The sequence below is a fragment of the Mobula birostris genome, chromosome 11 (assembly GCF_030028105.1).
Source record: "Mobula birostris isolate sMobBir1 chromosome 11, sMobBir1.hap1, whole genome shotgun sequence".
NCBI classification, from domain to species: domain Eukaryota; kingdom Metazoa; phylum Chordata; class Chondrichthyes; order Myliobatiformes; family Myliobatidae; genus Mobula; species Mobula birostris.
In genome coordinates, this window is record NC_092380.1 from 69,593,895 (window position 1) to 69,613,588 (window position 19,694).

At 38.7% G+C, this 19,694-nt stretch overlaps 2 protein-coding genes across 2 annotated transcripts in view; one reads left to right on the plus strand and one right to left on the minus strand.

The window, feature by feature from the left end:
- Positions 1-7,754, minus strand: part of otog (otogelin) — a 226,232-nt gene extending 218,478 nt beyond the window's left edge. Inside the window, 4 exon segments of the mRNA XM_072271370.1 lie at positions 3,128-3,258; positions 5,116-5,321; positions 5,912-6,033; positions 7,581-7,754. Of these exon segments, the coding sequence (XP_072127471.1) occupies positions 3,128-3,258; positions 5,116-5,321; positions 5,912-6,033; positions 7,581-7,754 (633 nt within the window).
- Positions 7,755-18,153: 10,399 nt separating this feature from the next.
- The window catches only part of ush1c (Usher syndrome 1C), a 205,519-nt gene continuing 203,978 nt past the window's right edge, over positions 18,154-19,694 (plus strand). Inside the window, exon 1 of the mRNA XM_072271371.1 lies at positions 18,154-18,231. Coding sequence (XP_072127472.1) covers positions 18,154-18,231 — 78 coding nt within the window. The remainder of the gene's footprint in view (positions 18,232-19,694) is intronic.

Genomic DNA, 19,694 nt, shown 5'->3' on the forward strand with positions numbered 1-19,694 from the left:
TCTAGGCCTTTCAATATTTGATAGGTTTCAATGAGATCCCCCCTGATCCTTCTAAACTCCAGTGAGTACAGACCCAGAGCCATCAAACTCTCCTAATACATTGATCCTTTCATTCCTGGAATCATTCAAGAACTTCCTCTGAAACCTCTCCAGTGCCAACTATTTTTTTTTTCCAATAAGGGGCCCAAAATTGCTCACAATACTCCAAGTACAGTCTGAGCAATGCCTTATAAAGCTTCAGTATTACATCCTTGCTTTTGTACTCTGGTCCTCTGAAAATGAATGCTAACATTGCATTTGCCTTCCTTACCATGGACTGAACCTGCAAGTTAACCTTTAGGGAACTTCCAAATCCCTTTGCATCTCTGATTTTTGAATTTTCTCCCTGTTTAGAAAATAGTGTACACCTTTATTCCATCTACCAAAGTGCATGACCATGCACTTTCTTAAACTGTATTCCATCTGCTACCTCTTTACCCAATCTCCCAATCTGTCTAGGTTCTTCTGCAAACTCCCTGCTTCCTCAGTACTACCTGTCCCTCCACCAATCTTCATATCATCTGCAAAGTTGGCCTTAGTGATAACAACTACACTCACTTTTGCCCCGACACCCCTGAATTTCTGGCATACTACTAGTGTCTTCCACAGTAAAGACTGATGCAAAATACCCATTAAGATCATCTGCCATTTCTTTGTCTCCCCATTACTATCATTTTCCTGTAGTCCAATATTCACTGTCTCCTCTTTAAATATCTGAAAAAGTCTTTGGTATCCTCTTTGATTTTATTGGCCAGCTTACCTTTATATTTCATCTTTTTTCTCCTTATGGATGCCTTCTGTTGTTTCTCAAAAGCTTCCAAATCCTCCAATTTCTCACTACTTTGTGTTGTACTATTTGCCCTCTTTTTTCTTTTTATGTTGTCTTTGACTTCTATTGTCAGCCACAGTTGCTTCATCCTCCCTAAAGAATATTTCATCATCTTTGAGATATATCAAGCCTGAGACCTCCAAATTGCCCTCAGAAACTCCAGTCATTGCTCTTCTGCCATAATCCCTGCTAGTGTCCCCGTCCCATCAACTTTGGCCACTCCTCTCTCGTGCCTCTGTAATTCCCTTTACTCCACTGCAATAGTGATAAAACTGACTGCATCTTCTTCATCTAAAACTGCAGGACAAATTCTATCATTGTATAATTCAGTGTCCCATAGGGGTTCCTTTACCTTAAGCTCCCTAAACAAATCTGGTTCATAACACAACAACCAATCCAGCATTTCTTTCCCCTTGTGGACTCAACCACGAGCTGCTCTAAAAAGCATCTCACAGGTATTCTACTAGTTCCCTTGCTTGGGATTTAGCACCAACCTGATTTTTCCCAATATACCTGTATATTGAAATCCCCTATGACTACTGCAACATTGCCCTTTCTACATGACTTTTCTATCTTTCATTGTAATTTGTATCCCACATCCTGGCTACTGTTCGGAGGCCTCTATATAACTCCTATCAGGGTCTTTTTCCCTTGCACTTTCTTAATTTTACCCACAGGGATTCTACATTTTCCAATCCTGTGTCACCTCTAAGGATGTGGTTTCATTTTTTACCAACAGAGCCACCCCGGCCCCTCTGCCTCCCTCCATGTTCTTTCAATACAATGTCAGAATCAGATTTAATATCACTGGCATATGCTGTGAAATTTGTTAACTTTACAGCAGCAGTACAATGAAATGCGTGATAAATAAATAGAGAAAAAATATTGAGTTAGATTAAATATATATATATATTAAATAGTTATGTTAAGGAGTTGTATCTTATCTATTTAGTGATACAGCACAGAGTAGGTCCTTCTGGCACATCAAGCCATGCTTCCCCAGCAACCCCACAATCCTGATTAACCCTGATCTAGTCAAGGACACCTCCAAGAGGACCACAGCCATGTCATTGGATTTCGAGACTTGCATGCCTCAATGACCCGGAGAACTATGTTGGTCTTTATGCTTTGGCTCTTGCTTAGGGTCACCCATGCCAAATAGGTCAAATGGTAGAGGCCAGACTAAGAGTGGTCCTCTGGTCTTCCAGGTTCAGCAGTTCAGCTCAGGGCTAATAACTCTGACTGGTAAAGCAAAATTGCTATGGAAACGGCAATGAAGAATCCTTCTACATTTGAGTGAGATGGTATTCCTGAGTTTCCATTCAGGAACTGGAACACCACGGGAGGATGTACAGAGACACCTTATAGAATGCTGCTGGAATTGAACTCCAAATTCCATAACGGCCCAAGCTGTAATAGTGTTGTTTAAACCTCTATGCTACCATAGTATCCTTGGATGTTAATCTCACAACTATGATCCTCTTTGAGCCACAATTCAGTGATGCCCACAACATTGTATCTGCCAATATCTAACTGCGCTACGAGATCATTTACCTTATTTCATACACTGTATGCATTTGAATATAACACCCTCAGTCCTGTATTCATCAACCTTTTTGATTTTGCCCTCATGTTATTCTTCAACTCATCCCACTGACTGTAATTTTTCCCTATCATCTGCCTGTCATTCTTCACTACACTCTGCACCTACCTGTATACCAAATGCCCTATCCTCAGCCCTATCACTCTGGCTCCCATCCCCATTATTTTCGTTGAAACCCTTCCCCACACCTCTAGCAAACCGGCCCACAATGAGATTTATTAACTATAGTTAATTTAGTTATATGTTGGCAGTTTGTAGGGTTGGAGGACTGTGTGTGAGTGGGTGGGAGGGAGGGAGGATGGAAGGGGCCTCGTTTTGCTGCTATTGTTCTGCTGAACATTATGGGTATGTTATGTAGGCACCAGAATGTGTGGTAACACTTGTGGGCTCCCCCAGTACATACTTAGGTTGTGTTGGTTGTTAATGCAAATGACACATTTCACTGTTTGTTTCGATGTACGTGATAAATAAATGAATCTGAATCTATAGGTTAACAAGGCAAATAATATTCCATTGGACCACAAGTCTCAGTCTTCAATTTTGTTAAAAAATATGAAAAAAAAAACTTCGGTTAGCTTTCTTTTAAATCATTTGAACCGACTTTTTTTTAAAACATTGGTCAAAGGCACTAAAAATTAAATTAGTTTATAACCAACCTCGTTTACACTTTGGTTTCGTTCAGAGCAAGGCGATGGGTAGTTGATTGGAGTAACATGACATGGTTTTCCATCTGGGACATCTTCTATCCAACTATTACCAAAAATAGCTATATCTTCTGTAAATACACCTTAGATAAAAGCGTAAGAATGATTAAAAATAAAAGGAAACAAATCCTTGGAGTTTGACTTTACTTAGGAAGTCAAGCAGAGAGGATTGCAAGCCACACTTTGCACCCACCCACTGAAATATGGTCTGATCCCATTCTTACCCTATATCTGCCACTCTGGTTGTGAAAGTGTAACTTTATTTGCCATGTTGTGCCACTAGATTATATGTCAAATGTCACCACTCACATCTTGTTATAGTAATGCTCAGACATGGACTTGGAGCATGATGCTAAAACACTTAGACACATTTAAACACTGAGCTGGAAGTAAAGTTATGATTGCACTGAAATGATTATGAACCTATGCATTGTCCTAGGTAAGGATCAAATTGTCTTTAACGTAAAGCAAACTAGAAAGCATGAAGGTAGACGGACTTAAGGAAAATAGAAAGTATAGTGTCTTACAACAGATTATGACCAAGAAAAGAACTTTGCATCACTCTGTTAGAGGTTTTGAAGCTTCATTCTTTTCATGCCAGTTTGTATTTCTCCAATTAATCCAATATATTTCTGTAAATAATGCTTCTGTCAAAGTCTCAATGATGCAGTTTCTTCATGAGGTAAAGCAGTGCACTTTCTCTACAAAACCAGGACTTTTCGGTCTCCAGATTAAACATTCCTCTCTTAATCCAGGAACTTGAAGTACATCTTCAAAATCCCAAGTGCTCTTTCATGAACAGGTTAGAAACTACCTTGTTATAGTGGTGGATACGTATTCCTATATTCACTTGAAATTGTATAGTTGTTGGCAGCAACAGCCAAGGTTGACTAATTGTTCTCTCAGAAACAAGTCCTTCCGGGTAAAAGAGCAGCAGCATAGTGCCTAGTCCCAAAATAGACTACCAACATATGTGTTCATCTGCTGCATACTCCTTGACTTTACCAACATCAGGAAAGCAAAAGGAGAACAAAGAATATAAGTCAATTCACACATTGTCCTCAATTTCCAGAAACCATAATAAACATTCATTCAAAAATGTTACATTAGCAATATCTCCATGTAATGCACCAATCATTAGTACTCTCTTTATTTTCATATTTCCTTCCAGAATTTGCATTAACTGGAAACACCAAAACCAAATCAATCCCAGGAAGGACTTTAACCAACTGCTCAATTTTATTGGTACGAAACATTTCAGCAGAGTTGAGAATTATCTATGCGAAACACCTTAATGGCTATCTTATGAGTTTCTTAGTGATTCTAGTGTTCTGATGATACATATCTCTGGGAGGTAGGAGTTGGGAAGCAGAAGGATGCTATGGAAAGAAAATAAAATGAACAGAATACAAATAGAACAGCGCAAAGCAATGAAGCAATGTGATTAAATCATTATTTAAAGCATCAATTTTCCAAAGAGGCATACCACTTCTTGAGGGTAGAAACTCTGCTGGTTTTGAAAATAATATAGGAAATACTAACCAAATGACTTTAACATTAAATATATCTGGATCAATAGATATTGCATGTTAATTTTATAAGTTCAAAGTTATATACAAAATTATATTCAATTTGCCCTGTGTAATCTACCTCCTTTGACAATATATTGTCACGATATAATTAAAAATTGTGCTGTAACCTCTTGCATGATTACATTTCCTTTGCTCTACCAAAGAAAGTGATGAAAGTATGTATTAACAAGCAACAATGTATGTATGTATTAAAAAGCATGCAAGAAACAAAGGAAATGACTTGTATTATTTGATGAAACTAAGTATCTGCACCTATGTTGAGAAACCTAATATTTGTGCAAGATCACGTTTTGTGGAAGTAAATAATATCATATTGTCCTGTCTAAACTATTGTTTCCAATTACTTACCATAGCTGGTGTATAAATCATCATGCATATTTCCATTGAAATTGCCACAAAGTCCACATAATTTCCCAACATACTCTATGCTCATCTTTATGTAGACTCCAGAATTACCATCCCAAGCCAAAGAAAATCCATGGCGATGCCTGACCAGAATGTATCCAGCTATTTGTTCAAACTTCAGATTTCCAATAATGTAAGGTAGCTGAACACTAGGAAGCAGAAGGAGAAAATACAAATATGAGTTATTTTTAAAAGTAAGTTTTGCTATCTATTACCTTAAGGTGCTATTTTTGATGACAGCAGCATATTTAGATCAGGCAGATACACAATTCACAGAAAGTGGTATTCCTACAAAATTAGACCCATCTACCCTTCTCATCAAATGGACAAGTTAAGTAGACAGGAAGGGTCTTCTGTAGGATGAATGGAGACTGAAGTTTGTCTATTTCAACTACTTGAGGAATATGTACTTCCACACATCAGGAAGGACCAGAAGTTATTTTTTCTGTATTACTGATGAAAACATTAAATTAGTGAACTTGGAAGTAATGATAAGTTCACAACAAAAAATCATGCAGAGGTTGAATCCAAGTTGCGGCATTGAAAGCACCAACTCCTAGATCACCAATGAAAGTGCTAGCACACATTTAATGAAATGTTGAACTATGGGACATTTTTTAAAAATCATCTTGCATCTTCAATCTCATAATATTTCATAATTCTAGCCTGCTGTGTGCAATTTGATCCATTAAGTATTAGGCACATTAATAATTTGACACATATCAGTAAAAGAAGGAACCTTTTTCCATAATGGATGACTTCATAGTTTTGTAGAATGATTTCCCCTTCATATGCAAAGAACATACTGACCGATCGGTTGCAAGAATATAGAGAGGAATTGCATGCTGGATCATTATGTATCTGCAAGACAAGATATAATGGGAATAGATCAAAGATCTTAAATTAGAAATAATTTTCCATTAGCAGTACACTAAGTAAACAAATAAAATCACTCTCCATTACTTCAGGAAACCCAAGAACACATCCAACCCAGGGAAAGGAGATTTTATTTTCATTTTTATTGACAAATTAAATATCTCAAATAATAATAAAACTACCTGTCTCAGCCTTATGACTGCATAATTAAGATCATTCCAGAAGACTGCAAGTCTTAGCTTTGAAGAGTACAAACCACAAAAGTATATTATATGCTTGTCATGTTAATGGACAGATATTTTTATGAACCAAGATGCATTTGTGAGGCAGTCAGAATAGATGAATGCAAGATTTTAGTGAACCTGACCTATAGTCAATAACAAGTTTTGACATTCAATACCAAAAGGAGGAAAATTCATTCCTTTTCATCCAAAATTTCAGTAAATTCCTACACAGGTTTCATTCCAAGTCAAATGCACAGAGGTCTAAAAGCATCTTAAAAGGACAGTGATATTATAAACCTCAATTTTATGGACATTTTGGACAGACCTCAAAAGTTTTCAGGAGTTGTGAAATACAGTTCAAGTACTCAATGACATTGATTTTTTATAGTATTTTCAATAAAATGCAGTCACTGTGTAATTCAATTTTATTTTTCCTGTTGTTCGATGAACAAAAATCTTTTCTCATTAAGAAGTGTTGGTCAGTTACCACTTCATTTAACAATCTTAGGTTTTGTTAAGTATCAAACATGTATGTGTTAGATTCCCTGTTATAACGTGTTACATTCTCTTCTATAATCTGATTGCAACCACGGTCTTGGAGAAAGTTTTAATTGATGTTTTAAGTACAAAATAAAAAATTGTAAATGTAAAACTTCCCTTCAGAATGAAAGGATAAATTTTCAACAACAAATTTGATGTTAACAAAATGTTCATATCTAAAGACATTTCATTTTTCTCGTAACATTTTGACCAACAGCTGTTATTTGACCAAAAATATCATTGATATCACCGATGCAAAGACTTCTATAATTCTGGTATTAATCTTACTATGTCACACAGTGCTGCTGCACAGGCTCTCCTTCAGTGAAAGTAAATTGTGGTCCTTTAACTTACTTGACTTCCAAAACTTCTCTTTCGTGCATAAAAAGATTGATTATTCTACAATAGACAAAAACACATCTTGTGCTTTTGGGCACCAGACTAATGTGAAGAAAATGCAAGTTTGGAAGAGGGCAAGATGATCTACGAGGTCAAAACAGTGCATCGGGTATCAAGTTTAGCTGTATACACATATAATTAACTGGCTACACAGACAATGGGGACTTTGAAAAGAAGTAGATGAAATAGAACAAAACATCAGTGAATTTAAATTAAAACCAACATGGTGAAGAGCCAATTCATAAAAAGAAAAATTAACCTTAGAAATCACATGTCATTCAATTAGCTAATTTTAGCATGAGTAGAGAGAACATGCAGAAAGAGAAGGTAGGCTTCAGCGTATAAGAGGGAGCCCAATGAAATAGTTACCTGAATCGAAAAGCTTTGCTGCCTTTGTTCACATTCCCTCACCAGTGTGTATGTACATTTTCCAGGATAATAATAATAAAGCCCATCAAATGTTTCATAGTTGCACTGACCCCAAGTTCGGCAGATTAAATCACGACTATTGCCTCTATTTAGAACTGAAAGAAACCATAACATTTTCAAACATATTATAAATCATTTTTGTCCAACCTGTATATAACACACCAAACAAGTTAAATTAGGACCAAGTTAATATCCGAGTCCATTATCCATATCATGACATTCGAAAATACTTTATTATTCCTAATTAATATCAAATTTTAAAAGACCAAACAGATTCTAAATCATTCAAAACTTAACAACAAAAGCAAGTTTTTTTTAAATCAACTATATATTCCATAAAAATTTGGAAAATTTGCTGTCTTTGGGATATTGTATGCAAAGTTAGAACACTTGAACAGCAAGCTTTGTGTGATCTCAACCTTCCTGACTGTAAATATCATTTAATTTTACCATTGCATTTACTGACTGCCCTGACTGCACCAGCTACCTTATTTATTTATTGAGATACAGTACAAGATAAGCCCTTCCAGCCCTACCAGCCTTGCCACCCAGCAACCCCTGATTTAACCCTTGCCTAATCACAGGACAATTTACAATGACCAATTCACCAACCAATTGGTACATCTTTGGAATGTGGGAGGAAACCAGAGCACTCAGAGAAATCACAGGTATTCCACAAGGACGATGTACAGACTCTTTGCACATGACATTGAAATTAGATTCTGAACTCTGCCACTCCGAGCTTTAATAATGTTGTGCTAACCGCCTTACTACCGCAATGCCTATTACTTAATGCATCCAGTAGGTGTCTTAAAACGTTTAAGCTTATCTTCTTTATAATTACAACTTTACTGGATCTGGATCAGAAATAATTACTATGATATCATGAATTTGTTTCATGGGTTGTCTAAATCTAAAGAGAAGCACCTTCAAAGGAGAGCAATTTTACTCGGAATATAAAAACATCTCGTTTCGAAAGTACTTTACTGGTGATTAATTTAATATGAGTAAAATCTATTACAAAGACCCATAATTAACACTTGATATGTATGTATTTTAAAAAATCACTCTTGAAATGTCTCCTTTATTCAAAATTGCACCTGTTCAATTTGCACCAAACTCACTGCAATTCCACTGGTCCACACTTACACAAAGTTCTGCATTCAGACACAGGAGTGGACACAGACCAAAAAGAACAATTTGGAGTTCAATAGCATAGGTAACTAGTGGCACATCTTCAACACAATAGAGTGGATGAAGGCATTTTATTAATAATAAAATGAATTAACACTTTAAGGCTTAGAACAGCAAGAATGATTTTAAAATCTTGAATTTACATCAAATTCAGGTGGCATAATTTAAGCTGAATTATATCAAATGAAACACTTAATATGTGCTAAAAGTTTAATTCTACCCAAATCCTGTACCATGTGTTTACTGCTTTAAATGTTGTTTTGAATAGGATCTCCACTTCACATTCATGTCCAATTTCAATTCCAATTCCAGCTTAATATCACATCATAGTTACAAACACATCCACATCCTGTTCTGCACCATCTTCATGATTCTTATTCCTTATCCTTTGTTTCATGGACTTGTCCTTCTTCTCTGTGCAACATTCTCCAGAATTACAATGCTATTGTTCTCTTACTCTGACTTACACCTACTTTCTTTCCTCATTGACTGCTGTATTTATAGTCCCTTCAACCTTCTCTAAAAAAAAATTTCTCCCCTAATTCCAATTTACAACTTTGAAGCATCATTTCCTTTAACAGACATTTGTTTACATCTCTAATCTTGCCTTTAAAGTAATTTAAGGACTTTTGCTATTTTACAGGCAAGTGCAAATTATTGTTGATTTATTATTGAATTATTGGATGACTGATTGTTTAGATTACATAAAATAACCTAATTATAGTAATTAAATATCAAATAAATGCATTATGAAGAATAAGAACATTTAATCAGCATAAATCTCATATTTTGAAATGATTATTTTATTGTGTATTTTAAACCACATCTACCTTTAACAATTAGAAGTGTGTTACAAAGTTAGTACTAATAATTAATAAAATCATGAAAATGTAACTTTTGAGTGTTAAATATTCTTTGCTATGTTCCTAAATAAGAGATGCTGAAAATATTTTTTTTTCATGTAGTGAATTAAACGTCTAGCTGAGTCTCCAACTATTCACATATGCAAATCTTTAGGCTATTGATTTGCTTTTCCTATGCCAAATTCACAATTTAGTTCTGTACCTTGAACTGTTGATTAAACAGTAAAATACATTTTATAGAACAACAGTGAAGCGGAAAGGGCCTCGCATTAGGGTTAAAGAAAAATGCAATGCCATTTAAACAATGGCAGCATGGTTTTCACAGAGCAAAAATTAAATTCCAAGTAATGGAAAATCTAAAAATGTGTCTAATGACCTAAGGTATGCAACTTCGACAGATTTGTCTTCTGCCTAACACTCAAGACCTGAGGCAATACATAAATTGTCACAAATAAACTGTTTTCTGTATAAAGGTCAACGGTTGTAGATTGATAGATGTTGGATATTAAAGAAATCAAAGAATATGGGATTAGGTAAATGATCACTGAAGATCTGATTGAATGGTGGAGCACGTGAGAGGGTTTGAATTAGCCTGCTCATAGTTTGAAATTTATCATCATACTACGAAGATAGGTTCTTAAGTTGATTGCTGCATTTCTTTCCAGATAAAACCGGATTACTATCACCGAAAAATTTAGAAATATGCATAAATTTGGCCCATTGGCACTTTAGCAGTGTATTAACAAGTCTTGAATATGAACCAATGGTAGTTCAACAGCAGTAATCTCTTTTGCGAAAACAATTTTTAACCTGTTCAAACATTATTTTCCAAATGATATGGCATGGAAAGAATTTGATCAAAGACAATACTTCATTGACCAGTTTCTTCAAGTTCAGTGGTACCTTCGTGCTGCTTAACTCAAGTACAGAAGTACATTGACTTTGATCTGTCGTTCATCACTAACAGGCTGCATTAGTGTTTCCTCATTATGCAAGCATAAGGTTATATTTTACAATTGTTTGCCTCATTTCCATTATCTCTTAAACTTTTTTTAAAAGATTTATCCACCCATCAATTACTATCTTGAACAATGACCAACTGTTCAATGATAAATGAACATTTAACTGCAATATTTCACCTGACGAAAATCTCTCAACACACATTTGTTATTTGGATCAGCTGAGTTCAACTTAGGTGTGCAGACAAACTGGTTATTCAGGAGTTTAGTTTCGATTAGTGAATGTAGAGATTTTAACAAATAAATGTTGATTCACTTACATATTGATCCCTCTAATGAAAATGCTGGTCTCCATGCAACAGATGTAACTTCAAGAAGGGAGGAAGGCACTTCAGATGTTTGCAATATCTAAAGAATACAAAAGAAAGATCAAGTTCAGCTGTAAATATAATTTAATAAATTTAAGGCAGTCATCCTACAGTCACCAAAGCATGGAAAGGTACATTTGATTTTCATTTTCTGAGTTTATACTGTGACGCTCATATTAAATTGCTAAACTAAGGTCAGATTTTCACTCACAAATTTTGCCATTACTATGTGACATGCATGCAAAACCCATAGATTACGTTCTTGGTTTATTTTTCTTTCAGAATTTAAAAAATGTACAAAATTATACCTAGACTCAATTGTGAAAATGTACTTTTTTCTCTCAGTTTAAAGTATATGTTTACAGAAAAGCAGTTCTATCTGAACACAATCAGACAAACATCAAGTTCACTACATTATAGAGAAGTCATTATACCAATATTTTATTATTGTACCTTTTATTTGTGAGCAGAAATGGAACAGACTTCATTAAAAGATCTTCATATATAAAGGCTGTATAAACTGTGAAATGGTAGGTGGTATTTGCTATTAATAGATCTTGGATGCATTCAAAATTCTAAATGCCAGTCATTATTTTTGATATTTGTTTCAAATGTGCTGATATTTCCATTAAGATAATTAACAGAACATCCTGGGGGTGAAGTATATTTATTTTTATTGGCATTAGTAAAATCCCGTGAATTACTGGGACTATTAACTTTAACCGTACAAATTTTAGTCTAAAAATGCAACAATAGATGGAACATAAAGACATAGCGTAAATAGACCACACATTTCAAAATCAAATTTAACTATTTCTTAATGGGCCCAGTCAAAATATAGTCATGATTTTACTCAGATTCTTCCAGTTAACATGAATATAAGGGTAAAGTATTTTTAGATGCCTAATTTTTTGTGATTATTCACAAATATAAAATTATAAAAATATATCCTAAGTTTTAGATTCAGTGCTACTGTGTACATATAACCCAAAACTTATGGGTGCTAGTGCTTTTTAGCTTTTTTAAGAGGCTGGGGATTACTCAATGGGGCAAAACTTGGCACTTTGATCATAATTTAGACAATTCTAAAAAATTCACGAACACATTTTTCATTTTTTCAGTCAGAACAACAAAGAAAATCTCTGTGACTTGGATGCTTTAATTTCAAAGTGTTAATGTCATTATTTTGAAGGGGATAATGGAATACTTGTCAATTGGGAAGGACAAAAGAAACTTAAAGTATTGTTAGTATTCTCAATGGTGACAATTCACACATTTTCATCGAGTTTTAACAGTTCGTTTCAATTACGGATTCCGGGTTTCATTTTACAGAACAGTGTGGTGCAAATATCTACAAACTGACATTAAACTCTGAATCCCTTTCTTTAAATGGGGGGGCGGAGGGCGGACACATCTGAGCGGAAAATGTTTCTGTTCTTGCTGAAAAAGGAACTTGTTCCGAAAGTCAAGTAACAATTTGCAGCAGCGCATGATTAAATTTTATGCGTTCAGCTTCTGTAATATTGTTGGAAAAAATGTGCTGCCCTCTCCGGCATTCCATTATTTTGGACAGTTGCTTTATTTGTATTTTATCTGGTAAGCTACTTTAAATAACAAGTTTTTTGGAACTACAATACACTTAAATGGCATATCAGCCCCCAACACCCTCATATACATAGGAAAATGAAGCACTGTATCCACATACAATTATCACACGTCAGCATACTGGAACATGTAAAGCATTTTATGTCCGACCGTATATTGTATATCTGAAATATTTACTACATTACCGCCGACGATAAAAAGAGATTTTTATGCAATTGTAATCGAGCATCAATGCATATGGAAGTTTAAGTTCCTACTTAAATTTTTTTTTAAAGCTACTTAATTTCCAAACTGGTTTCGTTATCTTAATTTCCAAAATCAGCAGATAACCATACGCATTCCACTTTAACTCGAGTTTCAAACGATTGAACCGGTTGCATGAGAGAAAGGGAGACCCTACCTGCTCTCCCTGGGAAATGATATCTCGTTTCTGTGTTACACGGCTGCCTTTCCTGCAGAAAGAGAACAAGGATAGGTTTGTTCTTCACAGGTAAACGGCACCTTCACTGGTAATGCACTATCCAGAGCTGCAAAGGAATGCGAACAGAAGCCTACATGCTTAATACAAAATAGTGAACAAGAGGCGTGTACAGAAATAATTATTAATATTTGGGAAAAAATCCATTGTTTCCTTCACTGGGATGAATATTATTAACGTGCTCAGTGGTGTTCCCCTATATTTTCTTTTAATAAGACAATATGAATTAATATTTTGTTTTTCTAATCCCAGTACACCGTGGTTTTCGAATGACAACGGTCCACTTACTTTCCCGAATTCTCCTCAATGGACGCGCGCCCGTTGTCCACACTCCAGAAACCGAGCACTGAAGAAGAAAACTAATGCATTAATGATTTAAACTCATTTTACCAATTCCAAAATAAATGCACACGGATGTTAAATGTCAAAGTCACGTTAACTCGGGTGTTAAAAATATTAACAAATGGCTAACTATTTTTGTCTTCGCTTTACCATCCGTACCACTCTATCAGATAACTTCCGCTCAACAAAAAAAAACAATTGGTATTATCTTGACTCACCTTGCGATACTAATATTACCAAACAGTATAAATGAGAATAAAAGTTTTTCTTTATTCTACTCTGGGATAAGAGCTCCATACCACCTATAGGACGATTATTTCAGTGTTTTAGTTTCCGACTACGAGATGCTGGCCACATTAGTGACAAAAGGCTCCGAGATCGGATTCCTCTAGTCTTCCTCTGTCGAGGTCTGAATCTATGCTGTGCGTATTTCTGTTAACTCGGTAAAAGGTGGTGCGTATGCAAATCAAAGCCACAAGTTATTTCGTAATACCAAAAGAAAACACAAAGAAAAGGTTAATTGCCCATGTTATCTTAAAATAGATTTATAATCTAATATTTCAATTTTTATTTGTACAAACTGGAACTACTTAATGTACAAATGGCATTTTATTAGCAAAGTTAGTCAATTCTTTTAAATTCCATTGCTTAACTCTGCAAAAGAAAAACGTTTGATTTTCGGTATTTTGACAATCAGTACATCTGCTGCGTTAAATATAAGTGAATAATTGATCAATGCAGCGCAATATTGCAATCGATTTTTCCTTTCTCATTTCTTCAATTGCACTTTCCTGCAATTTCCAGCAGCAGATGGGGAGTGGGTAGGGCAAACATTTCTCCACATTATATACAAATATAAAAATGTACGTATTTTAGCCGATAATATAATCAGACGGGACATGATTAATGGCATTATTACAGTAAGAAGAAGTGGATAGGTGAGTCGACGGGGTACAGACGCAGCAATCAGGTTGTGTTTTCTCATAGGGACCTGGAGAGGTCAACGCGAGGGCAGCTGCCTCTCCGGATCCGGCTTTGTCCCGCTGGCGCTCCTTGTGGCTCAGCGTCCCGTGCAGGAGACCTTTACGGTCAGGTGGGCGTGCGACATTCTGCGCTTTCCTCACTCACCTGCGCCCGGACGCAGAGACATCCTCAACACTCCACAACTTAAAAAGAGTTTCCAGATTGAAGTTTAGATGCATTCCATTGGAAGCCCGCGACTTTTATTTGAAATGGAGCACGACGAGTTTGAAAATGACGAGGCCAGCCATTAGTCCGGGCAGTTGTGAATAACTTCAATAACGGGCAGTGCATTCCGTACGTTTCCACTTATGGACATTTTGCACAGGGCGGGCTCCTGGAGTCACTCAGGATGAATGGACTCGAGCTCTGAGATAGAAATGAAGGGCCTTCTCCAAAGATTAAGTTATGCAAGGATAATAGTTGTGAACTCATACAAATAAGTTTAAAATCTCAGAGTTTTTGGAGATGAATGTGATTTAACTCCCTGCTCCACTAAATGATAGCAGTGAATTGTGGTGATACACTTGTGGGGAGCCTTGCTGTGTACTGAAGTGATGTGTGGTGGAATAAAGCAGCAGGATGGAAATGAATCTGGCTGCTTCTTATTCAGTTCTCTTCAACAATTTGAACTTTCATTCACATTTTCCAAGCATCTCCATTACAAGGATTTCGTTGCCTCCTTGAAGAAGAGCCAAAGAACACAAAGGAGAGAGTAAGAGAAAATCACCTTCCAACTATTTCACTTATATTGGCATATAAACAGCAACTTCCATCCAGTCCTTTCAATATGCTGAATTTCATAAATGGTCCCAATCAGCAGCAGATTACACCCCCCCCCCCCCGTGGCACAACTAATTCACCAAATAGCACACGTAACAAGAGAAAATCTGCAGATGTAGAAACCCAAATGTAACACCCTGGGAAAGGTTTCACTGCTAACCTCATGGTCTTTCTGTAGAAGCAGTGATTGGGTTGTGGTTAGAGATAACGGGTATTTTGGAATGTGAGTTGTCTAATGAAGGGAGTGTGTTTTCGTGTTGTGTGCCTGACACTGGGGTGAGCTGGGTCTTTTGTTTGGCAGGAAATGATGGGAGAAGACACCAGAGAGAAGAGGTCGTAGGACTCAAGCCGGAGCGGGACCATGATTCGACAAAGCCCAGGGAGATCGAAGGAGGATCAGTGAAGGGGAAACCATGAGCTCCAACTTGTGCACATTAGACTGTTTCATTAAAAGGGGCCCTTTTCTTTTTTTTTGCTTTTTCTTTACTAACCCTTTAGTCAAATTAAGAATTATAAAGTTAACTTGTTTAATTGTATGTGGTGGTACTGTCTATTATTTCGTGGTACTGATTTGTAACAGGGTAACAAATTGCACAGCATCCACACAAACAGAGGATTTCGGGTGAGCTTACACTTCAATCTCCTACGTTCGGTGGGCCTAGAAATCGTCTTCCCTAGACTTACGCAGCCGACAGAACCCAAGGGTTACAATTATGGGGGCTCATCCAGGATTGATTCTGTTGGATGCTTGTGATTGCCCTGAGCATTGACCCAGTGGGTTGTGTGTTTAAGTTTGTGCTAAACTATTGTCCAGTAAAGTGATTATGATACGTAGTTATGGATGCTTCCAGGGTTGTGCAGTGATTCGAATCCACAGGGTTACTGGTAACAAATGCGTGTGTGTTGAGTGGGGTAGACATTCATATCCCGGATGAATTGTTAATTCGAATTTTAAGTACTATTAAAGCTGGGGGAAAAGTTACGATTGCGGGGTGGAGGTTTGATAAAATGAAAGGCAAAGAATTTGTTTTAGTCCAGACTAGCGCTGACACAATGGCAGTGGAACTGCCTGATACTATTGAGGCCCTGGGAGAGGGGGGGTCCATGGGTTGCCCACATTTTCCAAGAGGAGGAGAGTGTAGTGGAGTGGGCCAAATCGCAAGTCTAGTCTCCCATAGCTGGAGGCAGAGACTTCAAAGACAGGGTTCTCTCACTTCTGCGGAGTGAGGAGAAGGAGTAGTCTGATTTGGAATGTCTAATAAGTCCCCCAGCCATGACTGAGAATCCTGAGTTGGTAGCAGCCCTTACCTCCCCAGCGAATAAATGGAAAAATGCCCAGGTTCAAAGTCCCAGCTATCATAGGCTCCACTTGTTCTCGGGAACAAAGCCCACCCCTAAAGGGGAAGAGGAGTACGAGAGTTGGGCGGAGCAGACCTCTCAGTTGTTAGACGAGTGGCAGTGCTCTGATGATGTAAAACAACAGTGATTAGTTGAAAGTTTGAGAGGGCGGGCTGCTGATGTAGTGAGAGCCATACAGGCGCAGACCCCCTTGCCACTTCTGTGGCCGACATGCAAGCACTAGAAAAGGTGTTTGGTGCAACAGGAAGCCTAATGGAGCTCATGATGGGGTTTCAGAACGTGTCAGGAGGAGGGGAGAAGCTTCCTGCCTACATTTTTCAGCTGGAGAGGCAGCTAATTTGCTTGCAGCATAGAAGGGCCTTTCATATAACTGAGGTGGATCAGTTAAGAATGGACCAAATAGCAAAAGCGACCAGTCCCAGAACCTGATCACTTGAGGTCTCTGACTGTCTCGTAAGACGCGCCCCCTCCCTCATTTGTTGAGCTGATCGGAGAAGTACGAGAGGAGGAGAGTGCGTTGGAGGCATGGGGGGCTCTGTCCAGCAGGGTACAGTCCTTGGTAGTAGCCCCCTGCATTAAAGTGACTATGGATAACCCACCTCGGGGTGTGATGGAGGACATCGTGACAGAGTTGAGAACTGAGATGTCCCAATTGTTATCAGTGGGTGTATCCCCCCCCCCCCCGTATGATGGAGCTGATAGGGAGGTGGATCCTCAGGGGACAGACTATGCAGAGGGCTGCTAGCAGCCAGGGTCCCGTGAGAAGGGAAGTGGCCGGTATTGTCTTTTATAACTGTGGTGATGAGGGACACTCCAGGCGGGAGTGTGAATGACAGGTAACCCCTCAGAGAGTGAGCCCCCAGGTACCTAAGCAGAGAGAGACATTGGGAAAACTTAAATGAGACCCAGTGAGGGGACAGCCTGGTGTCTCAGGGGGAACACATTCCCAGCAATATATCAAGGAACACCCTAAAGCAAAACACACTATTCCTGAAGGCTTAGTGAGGCCAAGCTCCAATGTATTGCAATGGAAAGGGTATTTATGCTAGAGCCATACTTGACACAGGGTCGCCGGTCACTTTGCTGTACCATTCATTTTACAAACAGTATTTGACACATTTACCATTGATGCCACTCAGTGCACGAGAGATCTGGGGTCTTAGTGCAGGTGATTATCCATGTGATGGTTATTTGTCAGTGAAGCTGGAGTTTTTGGAGGCAGATGTGGAAGCGGCTGAGGTGCTTGATACATTAACGCTGGTTTGTCCAGACCCCGTTAAGAGAGCAGAGTTTCAATTCTTATGGGGACAAGTACTCCTATTGTGAGGCAGCTAATGGGAGCCTGCAAAAAGAGCTGGAGAGAGCTTTCTGAAAACATTGTCCGTTCACCCGATGTTTCCAGCTGCTTTTGAGGAGCTGCGTGGCTGCACTGGGCCAGATAATAAGCTTACATGAGGGTCTGTGGGGTTCACCCAGTCCAAGCCAATCGTGTTACGGACTGAGGAAGTAGCGAGAGTGATGGGAAACCCCAAATTTCCCAGAATGCCTGAGGCCAAGGCCCTCTTGGTGGATGCTCTGGGAGACCACGAAGAGGAGTCGGGCTTACCTGCTGGGGTACGGGTGAGGTCCAAACTGCAGAAGCCCTCAGTTCTACAGGTTAACAGGATGGCAGTGATTGTCAGGAACACTGCACAGAGGGAGGTCACTTTCAAGTGGGGGATGCCCCTAGTGCATCTTTCCCGGTGACAGTAATGTCTAGTGTCCTTGTGAGACAAGCCACGGGAAAAACTATCTGCAAAAGGGGGAAAGTTTACCATTGAGCCATTCAACTTTGGGGACTCCCCAGTACTTGCGGGTTGGAAGAGGAGGTTGGTAGAGAAGATGTTAAAACTGGAAGGTGCTTTTTCTACTGGCCAGTTTGATGTGGGTTGATTCTAGAGCATTCGCCACACTATCTGGTTGACCAAGGACACCTGTTCAGAGAAAAGTCATGGCGACTAGCTCCTGCAGAGGTTGAAGACGTTCAGCAGCATTTGTTTAAGTTGAAGGAATCTGGAGTCATCACTGAGTCCAGAAGCCCCTATACGTCCTCAATAGTAGTGGCCCGAAAGAAGAATGGGAAGGTACGGATATGTGTGGATGATAGGACTCTGAACAGGTGTACTGTGCCTGACTAGTATACAGTCCCAAGGATCGAAGACGTGCTGGCCTGTCTGAGTGGTGCGAAGTGGTTCAGTGTGCTGGACTTGAGGAGGGAATATTACCAGATCCCCATGAGTGAGGCTGACAAAGAAAACACGACATTTAATTGTCCACTGGGATTCTTCCAGTTGGAGAGAATGCCCCAGGGTATATCTGGAGCCCCTATGACCTTCCAGCATGTCACGGAGAAAACAGTGGGTGATATGAACTTATTTGAGGTATTGGTGTATCTGGATAACCTCAGTGTTTGGGTCCACCTTGGAGGAACATGAAGCAAGGCTAATGAAGGTGCTGGGCCACCTGAAAGCTGAAGGGTTAAAACTTTCCCTGGACAAGTGTCAGTTCTGCAAGACATCTGTCAGCTATGTTGGGCACATAGTCTCACGATATGAAGTAGCTACAGATCCATCTAAGACAGAGGTGGTGACCACCTGGCCAAGACCCCAGACTGAGTGCTTTGCCCTTGTTCCTTGGGTTTTGTGGGTACTAGCGGAGGTTCATGAAGGGCTACACAAAAGTGAATTACCCTTTAAATCAGCTTCTGTGTTGTTACCCTCCCTTGGGGAAGAAAGGGAGGAGGACAAAAGGAGAGGAGGGTAAAGAGTATCTTAGCCCTTCAGAGCCTTTTGGAGCGAGATGGGTTGCAAAATGTGAAGAGGCCTTTCAGTTGCTGAAGGAGCTGTAGACACAGGTGTCTGTGCTGGCTTTCGCAGGCCCCCAATTGCCATATGTACTGCATACAGATGCCAGCAGAGGGCTTAGGGGGTATCCTGTATCAGGATCAGGGCACGGGGTGGAGACCTGTTGTATTTGTCAGCCGGAGTCTGTCATCTTTTAAGAAAAACTATCCCACGCACAAGTCGGAGTTCCTGCCATTGAAA